The following is a 12500-nucleotide window of genomic DNA, read 5'->3' as shown; positions in this document are numbered from 1 at the left end:
CAGCTGTCCAACAGTTTGTAACCTGCCTGGCTAAATAATATTCTTATAACACAGCATTCATTCCCATCTTAATTCATCTCTTTATTTGAGAGTGCCACCTTTTTGTTTAGTTGTGTGTCATATTTGTGACATGTTTTTCTCATTTTGCCAGGCAGACTAGTGTGACTGAGTGGTTGAATGCTGAACCTGGGACTAACCCCCCCACCACATACACACACAGGCACACACACATGCAAACACACACACACACACACACACACATGCACACCCCTGTCTGTCCTGTTCTTCATTTTGTCTTGTCTTCTATGTCTTCTATGTCTTCTATGTCTTCTTGTCTAATGTTGTGCGTCTTATACAGTATGTCACCTTGCCTGCATGGAGAAATTGCCCCTCTGGGATAAGTAAAGTTTTTGAATTGAATTGAACCTTTCTCTGCTGGTACTCCATTGCCTCCTGGGAATCCTTGCCGTCCGTCGGAACCCCGCTCTCCCTTCCTCCCTAGAAGCCCATTAGCGCCATTTGGTCCAGTATCCCCTGGCAACCCTGCCCAACCGGTCAGACCTTGTGGACCTGCCATGTGACATGAAAAAAATTGATATCACAATCATTATGATTTAAATAGACACACTGCCTTTTCACACCATCGTGTGCCTATACAAACACTTACGGTACTTCGAAAGTGTGTACCCGTAATTTCCCGACTATTAGCCGTGGCTTATACAGTACATTGATTTTGCACAATTTCTTCAGCTATGAGGTTAATACAGGGGAGCAGTTAATATGGTGTTAATATATATGGTTTTGTTTCTTTTAACTGGCATAAAACACTGTCCTGCGGCTTATACACAATGCGGCTTATATGCGGGAAATTACTGTACAGTCGCACAGTAAACAGTCATACTGTACACACTCTCTATTGTACAAACATTTTCAACTGTCTTTCTAAAAACAGGAGTGCTCCAAAAAAAGTTCTACTCAAAATGCTACACTGTATCGTGTTGTACGGCACGGTGTCGCATCACATTCAGTTATGATATTGGTCTGTCTGAAATTAAAGTAAAGAAATTGATTTTGGCACTATAGTGCTTGCTCGCGTCACATGCGGATAGGACATAGTGTACAGACTCAAGTTTGTGGGGTTTGTAACACTAGCACTAACTTCACCAACTCTCAACTTGAGATCTTTGTTGCCAATATACAGCAGCATTACATTACATTTAGCAGACACTTTTTTAGTCCAAAGTGACTTACACGTCAACTACTGTATATTACATTGTTACATTGTCCCCGGAGCAACTTGGGGTTGAGTGCCTTGCTCAAGGGCACAATGGTGGTAGCTGGGAATTGAAACGACAACTTTCAGGCTACTGCACGCTAGCCCAGCTCCTTAACCACTACACTACCACTGTCCCATATAGCATTATGCTACTACAGAAAATAGGCCTCATTTAGCATAATACTTGATTGATCTCCGTCTTGTAACGTTCCAGTGGCAGTCTACAAAAAATCATACTGTATTACTCCTCTCTAAGCAATAAAGTACATAGAACGCGCTCAACTCACGAAATATTTAAGCTGACTGGGTGCTTGTGCCCATACGGAGTAAATCAAAGAAAGCGAGAGTACAGCACTCCTAGTCATGTATAACTTTTTTTCTTTATTCTTGCCTGTGACCAGCAAAACAGCAAATCTTAGCAAAACATGGAAAACAGAGCTGTGTTGGCAATGGAACAATTTGGAATGTTTACTTTACGGAGTCCGTTGCAGTAGCCACTTCATATTTTGTTAGCAGCAGATGTCCACCTCTGCACTGTAAAAATTAGAACTTGCCTTTTGTCCTGCAAACTAAGGTTTGTAAGTAAATATAACTAAAAAAATCAGGAAGACATGGTAAACTAGAAAAAAACAATTGATCCAACTTTTTTTGTAATTGCATCTTGCAAACTTGCAAAATTAAGTTGACTCAACTTAAATATTTAATTATATGTATCAGTGCAGTCTTCCCTGAAGTTATTTCAACTTATGAAATAAGCAAATGTATGTCTACTCAGTTTCATGAGTTAACACAACATAAAAAAAGAAGTCCAAGTTGTCCAAGTTATTTGTTTTTCACTGGGTTTTTAAGTTGGTTCAACTTGAAATATAAAAGTCAACTGATTTCACTAACTTTTCAAGTTGACAGTGAAGAACTAAACTAATCAAGTTAACTTAAAATTGTAAGTTATGGTCCTAACTAAAAAAAATGTTAGTTAGTTTAACTCAAATTTTCAAGGCAACCGGCTGCCTTGAATTTTTGAGTTGAAGGCATTGACTTATCTTTTTAAGAACTACAATGTTTTTCAAGTTCTGCCAACTAAGTATTTTTAATTCAAGTTACCGGAATTTTCAAGTCTGTAAAACTTACTATTTTGAGTTCAGATACCATCCCCTTAGGAATTATGGGCAAATGTTATTTTCTTGTTTATAATGTCTATTTTTTCTCATTACTGTTTATTGTGGCTTTTTTGGATGTGTATAACACAAATCAACTATTGAACAAAATGACTATGTGACAGATTTTCAGAGTTTTGTCAGGGTTACCATTGAGGAGAAGACCATTATCAAAATATAATGTCATTTTAGAAAGTAGACATATATTAATTGGAGTGCAATGCGAAATTGACTGCTTTCTCAATTTGCATTAATCTGGCTCCTTCACGGCATCACAAAGTCGGCCACTCAATGCTTTCTTGCATTATGTGTCTGCAGGTATGCTGCTAGAGAATGTATGCCCTATAACGGACAGACATTCTGGGTTCCTCCAATAATACTGTATATAGTGTTATTGGGGGCAAGGCTCTCTGCGGGCCCTCTGTCATTTCTGGGCCCTTGGAATCTTCCTAAACACCCACCCACTGGTGTTCCTGTATTCTTCCTGGGGTGGATTTCATTTTCTCCTTGTAGGGTTCTCTCTCTCTCTCCTTGTAGGGTTTTCTCCTTGTGTAATTCTTGACCCTAACAAATTTATCATGAATTAATGTAAAAGCAGCAACTGCACTAGTTGCATTCAGGAAGTTCATAGTCACAATGATATCACTAAGAATGTGAATATCTGTTTGTGCCGCTAGCTTATTAATTACTCTAAGCTCTATGCACAGGATTAAGTCATTGTGGATGGTCATCTACATGATGGTTTGTAGCAACAACAAACAATTACATGACAACATGACCAAAACAGTATGGCCTTTAGTGTCACAGTTACTTAGTTTTAGCTTTGCTTAGAATCTTATTTCAAGATTACATTTCAGTTGGAAACTATTTGTGATTTCTTTCAGAATATGTTGACTGGTGCTGTTGCATTCTGGGAACAAACACGTTATTAGGGGATGGTAATCTGAACTCAAAATAGTAAGTTTTTACAAACTTTCCAGTAAATTTCCAGTAACTTGAATTAAAAAAAATCAGTTGGCAGAACTTGAAAAACTTAGCTTACACAACTTAATAATTGTAGTTCTTCAAAACGTGCTAAGTTTAAGTTGATTGAACTCAAAAATTCTAGGCAGCCGGTTGCCTTGAAAATTTGAGTTGAACGAACTTTTTTTTTTTACAGTGTGTGCCTCCGTTACTCACCTTTCGGTCCGACAGCTCCAGGCAGTCCATCTTCCCCGTTTGGCCCCATTTCCCCCCGGGAACCTGGGAAGCCCGGCGTTCCTGGATTTCCGGGCTTCCCTGGAGGCCCAGGCTGTCCCTGGCCAGGAGAGCCTTGCTCCCCGTTCAAACCTTTCTCCCCTTTCAGACCTGTAAAACACGCAAAAGAAACAAAAACAGAACACACACACACACACACACACACACACACACACACACACACACAAAAGAGTCATACACAGATTGTCAGATAGGTTTACCGATAGACACACTGAAAGTCATACACTGATAAAAAGTTAAAAAGCAATAAGGCATTTACTGAATATGAACTCATATCGAAATTAAGTCAGCTTGATGAGAAAAAAAAAACGCTAACCTATCATGTACTACAGGTACACAACAGGACTGAAAAAGAAGAAAGCGATTCAGAGGAATAATCTATGGACAGGTTTACTACTGTATTGTGCATGAAAAACAGTCAAGCACAGACATGTTCATCTATGTACAACCTCTCGACTGACAGGGAGGCTACACCAGTCAGGTTACTGAAGCGTTACACATTTGGAGCGTCTGCTGCAACAATTAGTTGCCGTTATAATCAATGGAACTGGCTACACCAGACATGATAGCAGCGTTTACTGTACCTTCGAAAAAATGAGACCAGTTAAACTAAATCTTACTGTGCGTTCAGACCAAGAGCGACTTGAGCTTCCAAAATCGCTCTGGACGCCCTGTAAAGGACGCCGTAGGAAGCTTGGATGCTTTGGCCGCTCCTGGCCGCTCTGACGTAGTAGCATTCTATGTTCGTTGCTGGTCGTTTGGTCGCTGGACCGCGTCATAGCTCATTACCATAAAGTTAAACCACTTTCAACTTTCTCTAGTCGCTCAAGACGCCCAAAACGCAACGCAGACGGATTGGTCGCTGCTGGCAGCTGAGAGAAGCCGGCTTCCATTGAAAATGAATGACTTCTGGAATCTTTGGAAGCTCAAGTCGCCGGCGGTGTGAACGCACAGTTATGCTCCGTGCTTTAGATACAGTATGAGCCTCGTGCAGCCCGGGTCTAACAGAAAGGTAATCTAGCTGGACGCACCGTTTGCCCCGTCGTAGCCCTTGCAGCCTGAAGGACCAGGTGGGCCAGGTGGACCGTTCGGACAGAAGAGAGGGGTGTCTCCTTTAGGCCCCTCTCTGCCTTTGCAGCCGTCACTCCCTGCCGGTCCTCTCGGTCCTGGTACTCCATTGTTTCCAGGAAAACCTGTGGACAACAACACCAATCAGAAAAAAGCTGCAGCAGTACCTCCAAACACCCAGCAAAGAAAAACCCAAAGACACAGAAAAGCCTGCATGGTTGCAGAGAGAAGCCACAGTGGTGTCAGTGTGTCATATCACAGATGTCACAGACCAGCACACGCACACACACACACACACACACACACACACACACACACACACACACACACACACACACACACACAATCTCACACATAGACACACACAAACATACAGTATCTTGCATTAGCAATGAAGGAGGAACGCCGGAGCAAAACAGATGTTTACTTCAAATTAAAAATTTTAATGCATCGGTGCACAGCAAAAACGTTTTGATGTTCACTACATCTTCGTCAGAGTCCATCTTGCGTTAGCACCATCTAAACAGCTGAGTGAAAATATGGATCGCGGGGGGAAACCCATTGCACGTCGAGGAGAGATCATGACGGTCATACCCGGTGTGCCCGGTTGGCCTGTTGGTCCACGGGGGCCCGGGGTTCCAGGAAAGCCCGGGCGTCCGTTGTCCCCGACTGAACCCGGGTGCCCAGGAGTGGAGGGGCCGTTGGGCCCCTTGAGTCCCGGGGAGCCTGGGCTGCCGGGTATTCCTGGGGGGCCATCGATGCTGGGCCCCTCTGGACCCCGTCGGCCTGGGTCTCCACTAAACCCGGGAGGACCTGATGCGTGGAGACATGGTGAGAGTGGATGAGCATGAGACAGTGGTGTGTTTGTGTGTGTGTGTGTGTGTGTGTCTGTACTGATGTTGCCCAGGTTTCCCCGGAACTTGTCTCTTTTGTTGATTAATTCTCCTCTCTGTCATATGCATGTACTGTATGCGTGTGTGTGTGTGTGTGTGTGTGTGTGTGTGTGTGTGTGTCTGTGTGTGTGTGCATGTGTGCGTGTGTGCGTGTGTGTGTGTGCGCGCGTGTGTGTACCCAGGCTTCCTCGTGCTCCTGGTTGTCCTAGTTCTCCCCTCTCTCCTTTGGGGCCGTTGTACCCTGGAGGTCCCGTGATGCCACTAGGGCCTGGAAGCCCTGGGGGGCCTGTGATGGAGGGACAGGATGAGAAAAGAGCGAAAAAGCGAAAAGAACGAAAAAGGGATACAGATTACAGAAAGGATAACACCATCAAAGATATAATGCAATTGTGGAATGAATGCTTTCATTCTAAAACAGTACAGCTGGAGTGGTTAAGGCACACTACTGTTTCAACTTCTTCAAAACATTACAGAACAACTTCATACTGTTCCATAACTCAGTTACGGGGCTCAATGAGTACAGTACATTATGTCCACCATAAATCAGTGCAATACACACACACACACACACACACACACACACACACGCACACGCATACACACACACACACGCACACACACACACACACACACCTGGTGAACCACGTTGTCCTTTGTCCCCAGGTGGGCCTATGCTCATTGGAGGGCATGGGAAGGTATCACCTGCAGGAGAGATAAAGAGGAAGCATCACTCATGTGCTCTGTTCTATCGCTTATCTAGTTCATGTGCTCTGATCTATCTATTATCTAGTTCATGGGCTCTGATCTATCTATTACTGTATCTAGTTTATGTGCTCTGATCTATCTACAGTATTATCTAGTGTATGTGCTCTGATCTATCTATTATCTAGTTCATGGGCTCTGATCTATCTACTACTGTATCTAGTTTACGTGCTCTGATCTATCTATTATCTAGTTTATGTGCTCTGATCTATCTATTACTGTATCTAGTTTATGTGCTCTGATCTATCTATTATCTAGTTTATGTGCTCTGATTTATCTATTATCTAGTTCATGTGCTCTGATCTATCTATTACTGTATCTATAGTTTATGTGCTCTGATCTATCTATTATCTAGTTTATGTGCTCTGATCTATCTAGTTCATGTGCTCTGATCTATCTATTACTGTATCTAGCTTATGTGCTCTGATCTATCTATTACTGTATCTAGTTCATGTGCTCTGATCTATATCTATTATCTATTGTAGTTCATGTGCTCTGATCTATCTATTATCTAGTTTATAAAAAAAACACAACAAACATGACCCTTTCTGATGGTATACTATTTGTGATCCCATTGTATTACAGTTTTTCTTGATTGTTAACACACATTTTCTGAAAGCATGCCTCATATTCTCAGAACTCTACACACAAATCCAAAACAACACACACAATGGGCAAAACTCCACAATTCTCCTGCAAAATGACACTTTACCTTCAAAACAATGTAATTTCTCCTCAAAATGCTCTTTTGTTCTCAAGAGACACACACAAACCATTATATCAAAACATTTATAAGGACCAGTTGAACACTGATGTGCTCAGTGTAAAACACTGCGATGAATTGAAAACACTTCTTCTCCATTCATTATAATGACTTGGGCCTTTTTTTGTTCAGTGTTACACTACAAACAGTACTACAAACAGTAGATAAGCTGATACAGTAAGTTGATATGCTTACCCTATCAATATTTTGAAATATCTCATTGTTTTCTATTATTTTTCTTTGTATTTGCCGTAATGTTATGCCGTTTTTTGTATGATTTCAGTTTCCTGTTCAGGAGACAGAAGCCCTTGTGTTGGTAATCGTTCGGCTGCCAAACAAATAGTAAAATACTGTAAACTGTGTAGGAATACAAAGTAGGATTACTTTCCCCAAATACTTGAAACATACTTTATTTTTACAGTCCTACAGAACAGCCCACAGGCAATACTGTACTACTGTGCTACTGTGCTCATTGAGCTGTATTGTACTGTCCGGTATTGTACTGTATTGATACGCAGCACTGCAATGTTTTAGTGGCTCGGATCTCATCAGAGATTACGGTCCTTGGACTCCCCATCCTCCTCCTCTTACTCTCTGCCTCTGCCTGTACTACTATACTGTAATGCTAAAGCTCTGATTGCTAATTGTAAGACTGTGTGACAGGAGTTTGCCCATCTGATGAGTCAGTGTGCATGGTAGGGCAGTTAGCTTTAGAATTTGAATGGCAGTGTGTTCTTTGTGAAAACAAGAGATTTTCTTCATGAAAATTGTGTCTAATGCACAGAATTGTGTGTAGTGTTTTGAAAACAGTGTGTTATAGAACTGCAATTTGAGTGTCGGTTCAGGGGGTTGGTGCATGAGCTACATATTATGAGAATTGTGTCTCAAGTACCAGAAATTGTGTGTAAACAATTGAGAAAAACTGTAATGCATTATAGAAGAGTGGCTATTTACACCAGATTGCAATAACACTGATGTCTTGAAGGTAGCCAAGATGGCATCAGCGTGGGATCAATTCTGTTTTAATATCTCCAGGCTGAATGCTATCAGGGGTCGATCGATATATTTAGATATTTCCTTCAGATGGTTTTTTTTTTTTTTTTTAATTGAGAGTGTGTGTGTCTGTGTGTGTACTTGCCGTCTTTTCTCCACACCTTACCTGGATTTCCTTTTGGCCCCGGCAGTCCGCCTGGTCCTAGAGGGCCCTCATCCCCAGGGGGGCCCCGTTGCCCCGAAGCGCCGGGCACACTTGCCCCTGGAGGGCCAACTGGGCCCCTGAGGCCCTTAATGCCATAGTATCCAGGATACCCTGGATCCCCTCGGTCAGGGAGGTAAGAGTCTCCCTGAGGGGGAGCAATAGATTGATCATTGCAGTCTCTCACTGGACAACTGATACTGGCCATAGAAGCCCACCCAGACCGAGAGCAACAGGATTTGGGTCTTCTAGCTGGCGAATAATGGGATCCACTGTACAAACCAGAATCTTTAAAGTGTGTGTGCATGTGTGTGTGTGTGTGTGTGTGTGTGTGTGTGTGTGTGTGTGTGTGTGTGTGCGCACACATGTTTGTTTGTGTGTGTGTGCGCACATGAGTGTTTGTGTGTGTGTGTGTGTGTGTGTGTGTGTGTGTGTGTGTGTGCACATGCGTTTGTGTGCGTTTGTCTGTGTGTCTCTAGTCTCACTCACCGGAGGCCCCGGTTGTCCAGGCTGTCCCTCATTGCCTCTGATTCCAGGTCTACCTGTTAATCCACGCCGACCCGGAGGCCCACTTGGCCCACGCTCACCTTTTGTACCTAAACCAACACAGTACAGGATCCACTCCTCAGGGTAAACATATTGCATTGCATGATGGGCATATTCATGAGTGAGCATTCAAAACAAATCATGGATCATATCATGTGATGGTGGTGTAGGTTCATTTTGCATTCTATTCGAATTTTGCGTTTGTTTTCGTGCTTTCATGTTTTCGTGTTCTTACGTTTTGTGTTTGTTTGTGTGTGCGTGTGTGAGAAAATCAGACACATTCATGATGCCCCAGATATATGAATATGATATGATGTTGAAAAATATGAATATGATATGATGTTGTCCATGAATGAATAAGATTTGTTAAATCCGGTTCTGTGTAGTGGACGTTGTACAGTATGTATTCACAGAAAGGTACGTTGTTAGTGTAAATGTTAGTGAGAGTGTATGGGTTTGTACAGGTCAGCTTACCGTTGCCGTTTGGGAGTAAGATTGTTACACCTTTCTGACCCTTATCTCCTTTCAGACCTTGAAATCCAGGATAGCCCTAAAACAACACAGAGAGTACTGTAAATGGATCCTTGTAGAACACATTCCAGGATAGCTTTTTCTTTCCTGCTTTGTCTGAAAAACTGGGATTGTGTCACTAAGGTGATTCGAGCTATCTAAAGGAGAATCCTTCCGATTCCGATTTTTCACATAGGTCTCTGTTCCTCGAGGCCACTGAGCACTGTTAGTATGGAAACAAGATACAACATAGAGCAACCTGTTCTACCTAGCTCAAGTTCATGTTCGTTAGGCCTCCATGTTCGTGCCCCCAGAGCGTAGCACTGTACCTAACTGGCAGCTCTAGCTGTTGGCTGCAGCCACTCAAACGAGCAACTGTTTTTTTGGGTGTTTTTTTTTTCACGCTGACAGTACTCAGTGACCTTGTGAAGCAGACATCTACAGTATGTGAAAAATCGCCAGAATTCTCCTTTTAGAGAATAAGATGTGAACAGTCAGGAGGAATAACAGAATGACGAGATGTGACTGCTCTTACCAGCAGCACACTCATGCTATCTCTACGCTCATCCTCCGTTCCTTTGCATCCCTTTTTCAGCTGTCTCCTCTCTCAAACACATCACTCCATCTCATCTACTGTACTCCTCTTACCTTGTCTTGGCCCTGCTTTGTCATCCTAGCTTCTTGCTGAATGTCATATCCTTCCATTCCATACAGTAGTTACAAATGATCTCACCAAAGCACATCAACAACTCAACATGCCCACTGCTGTATCCTTAAAATATCCCTGAAATGCCTCACAAATACCCTAAAATTCAACTGTTCCCTTGGCCTTCAGAAGCCCCAGGTCATCCAACACTTGCTCATTCTCTCCTTGACTGCTTACAGGGGGGGCTTCACCAGGCGCGTAACTGAAGCGTTCCATCTGCGACGCGTATGCTGCATCAGTTAATAATCACCATGATCAATGGAAGTAGCTACACCAGACGCGACAGTGGCGTGTACATTCAAAAAAAAAATAGACCCATCTTCTAAAATGGATTTTAAGCGTTGCGAACAGAACGCTTCAGTTACGCGTCTGGTGTAGCTCCCCTGTTAGTTCCTCATATGTCATGATGCCCTCTACTCTACTCTGTCCAAGCATGCTGGAATCCTTCTACTGAAGCAGGGGATGCTGATGTTGGTCTCAATTGACTTGATCAACCTGCTGCTGCTTGGCACGTGGAGGTTAATGCAGGGCCAATGTACTCCTGACATCAGCCTAACACTTTTTCCTCCCTTGGACGGCACTCAATGCTTTCAGTACAGTTTCCATCCATAAGCAAGAGTCAAGTGTTTCCCTTCTGCTCAGTTCTGATCATACCCATGTACAGCACATGACCTGTCTCTCAAAGGAAGTGTCCAAAATCAAGAGAAATTGCAGTAAGGGGTTAGGTGCCTTGCTCAAGGGCACTTCAGCCGTGGACTGGTCGGAGATCGAACCGGCAACCCTCCGGTTACAAGCCTGAAGCCCTAACCAGTAGGCCACGGCTGCCCCATGAAAACCATGCTGCAGTGAAAACCAAAGGTCATAGAGCGAGACAGCTCTGTTGCGTCATTGGCATGAAGTACAGTACACTCTGAACCCGACAGGGTGTCATTTTAGTAAAGCTCAGCGCATAATTTCTGACAGTTCCAATTCGTGGTGCTCTATGATCTTTGCTGAAAACACATCTTATACAATCAGTTCCCTTCCACCTGTGCACAGGTGTCCAAGACCTCTCCGCGCATAACAGCTGGTGATTGGTGACTGGTGCTGGTGACAGCAGGCTCGAGTACTCACAACTGGACCGATCCCACCCGGACGCCCTGAGAATCCGGGATCGCCACTGAGTCCGGACTCTCCTGAGTCACCCGGAACTCCACTCGGCCCTTGAGAACCTTTATCTCCGGGGGGTCCAGTAACCACAAAACCGGGTCCACATGCACAGTCACCGTAAACACCTATCCACACAAACCCAGCCACACAGAAATACATTAAGTAAGGTACATACAGACAAACACAGACACAGGCAAACGTACACACGGATACAAAACAGAGCTAAATACGTCATGCAGTGATAACCACATTTCCACAATCAGAATCAGTTTTCAGCTCAACGGCTTGGCTGCATGCAGATACCTGTGATTCCTTTGTCTCCTCTGTTGCCTGGTGCACCTCTATCTCCCTTGTCTCCATCCACACCAGGATCCCCAGGGACACAGTACCTTCCTACAGAACACACACACACGCTGTTACACCTCACTCTCATCTACTAATGAAACGACTAATCATTTTTGCTCTAATTCTGGTTATACCGTGTTACAGCAAGTATGCTTTGTCTTAAATTTCATTTTCTCTGTAGATGCACATGCAGAGATCATGCATTGCATATACTGTTTAGAATATGTCTACACAGCATGCATGCATGCATGCATAACATTGTGGGTCTACTGTTTCAGCTGAGGAGTTGTGATTTGGTATGGCTTCGGGTTCGAGGATAAGGCTCACCACAAGCTAATTTCAGAGGCACACAGCAACAAGATCATGAGTCACGCGTTGATGATCTCATGTCGGGGAGGACACACAGTGATGACGTCACACCAACATGCAGATCAGACACAACATGGGTCAGCACAAGGGACAAACCAAAAGGGTACAACAACAAACAAACAAACAAACAAACAACCAGACATTGAACACCAAACAACAAGAAGGGAGAGAGAGAGAGAGAGAGAGAGAGAAATAAAACAACTTCAAACATAGATGTCATTGTGATATACACAAGCACATAAATGTTTAGAAACAGACAACACTTTATACTAACCCAACATTGAAAATATTTCAAGATGAAATGAGATGTATTTATGCTCTTAAAACAAATGTGTTTCTCTGTCTCTGTGTCCGGCCTGCGGAAAAAAAGCATCCTGACCAGTTTAAGGTGGTTTACTGGTTGACAAGCTTGTTTGACCACCCTATGATGGTTGACCAGCTAGACCAGCAAAACTCTCGCAAAAAAACATACCTTTAGCTGGTCTTGCTTGTCGTACCACCTCAAGC

The 12500-nt window shown here is 43.3% G+C and overlaps 1 protein-coding gene across 4 annotated transcripts in view; it reads right to left on the bottom strand.

The window, feature by feature from the left end:
- col4a4 (collagen, type IV, alpha 4) overlaps positions 1-12500 on the bottom strand; it is a 61938-nt gene that overhangs the window by 12123 nt on the left and 37315 nt on the right. For all 4 annotated transcript variants that reach the window (XM_062552851.1, XM_062552848.1, XM_062552852.1 and 1 more), the window contains exons 21-31: positions 11583-11672; positions 11244-11404; positions 9389-9464; positions 8858-8964; positions 8333-8516; positions 6282-6350; positions 5827-5934; positions 5350-5568; positions 4719-4880; positions 3610-3777; positions 427-570 (exon numbers count right to left, since the gene is read on the bottom strand). In XM_062552851.1, coding sequence (XP_062408835.1) covers positions 427-570; positions 3610-3777; positions 4719-4880; positions 5350-5568; positions 5827-5934; positions 6282-6350; positions 8333-8516; positions 8858-8964; positions 9389-9464; positions 11244-11404; positions 11583-11672 — 1488 coding nt within the window. The remainder of the gene's footprint in view (positions 1-426; positions 571-3609; positions 3778-4718; positions 4881-5349; positions 5569-5826; positions 5935-6281; positions 6351-8332; positions 8517-8857; positions 8965-9388; positions 9465-11243; positions 11405-11582; positions 11673-12500) is intronic.

This window comes from Sardina pilchardus, chromosome 13 (genome assembly GCF_963854185.1).
Source record: "Sardina pilchardus chromosome 13, fSarPil1.1, whole genome shotgun sequence".
NCBI classification, from domain to species: Eukaryota; Metazoa; Chordata; class Actinopteri; order Clupeiformes; family Clupeidae; genus Sardina; species Sardina pilchardus.
Note: the sequence above shows the minus strand (reverse complement) of the source record. Positions and strands in the feature narration are given on the sequence as shown.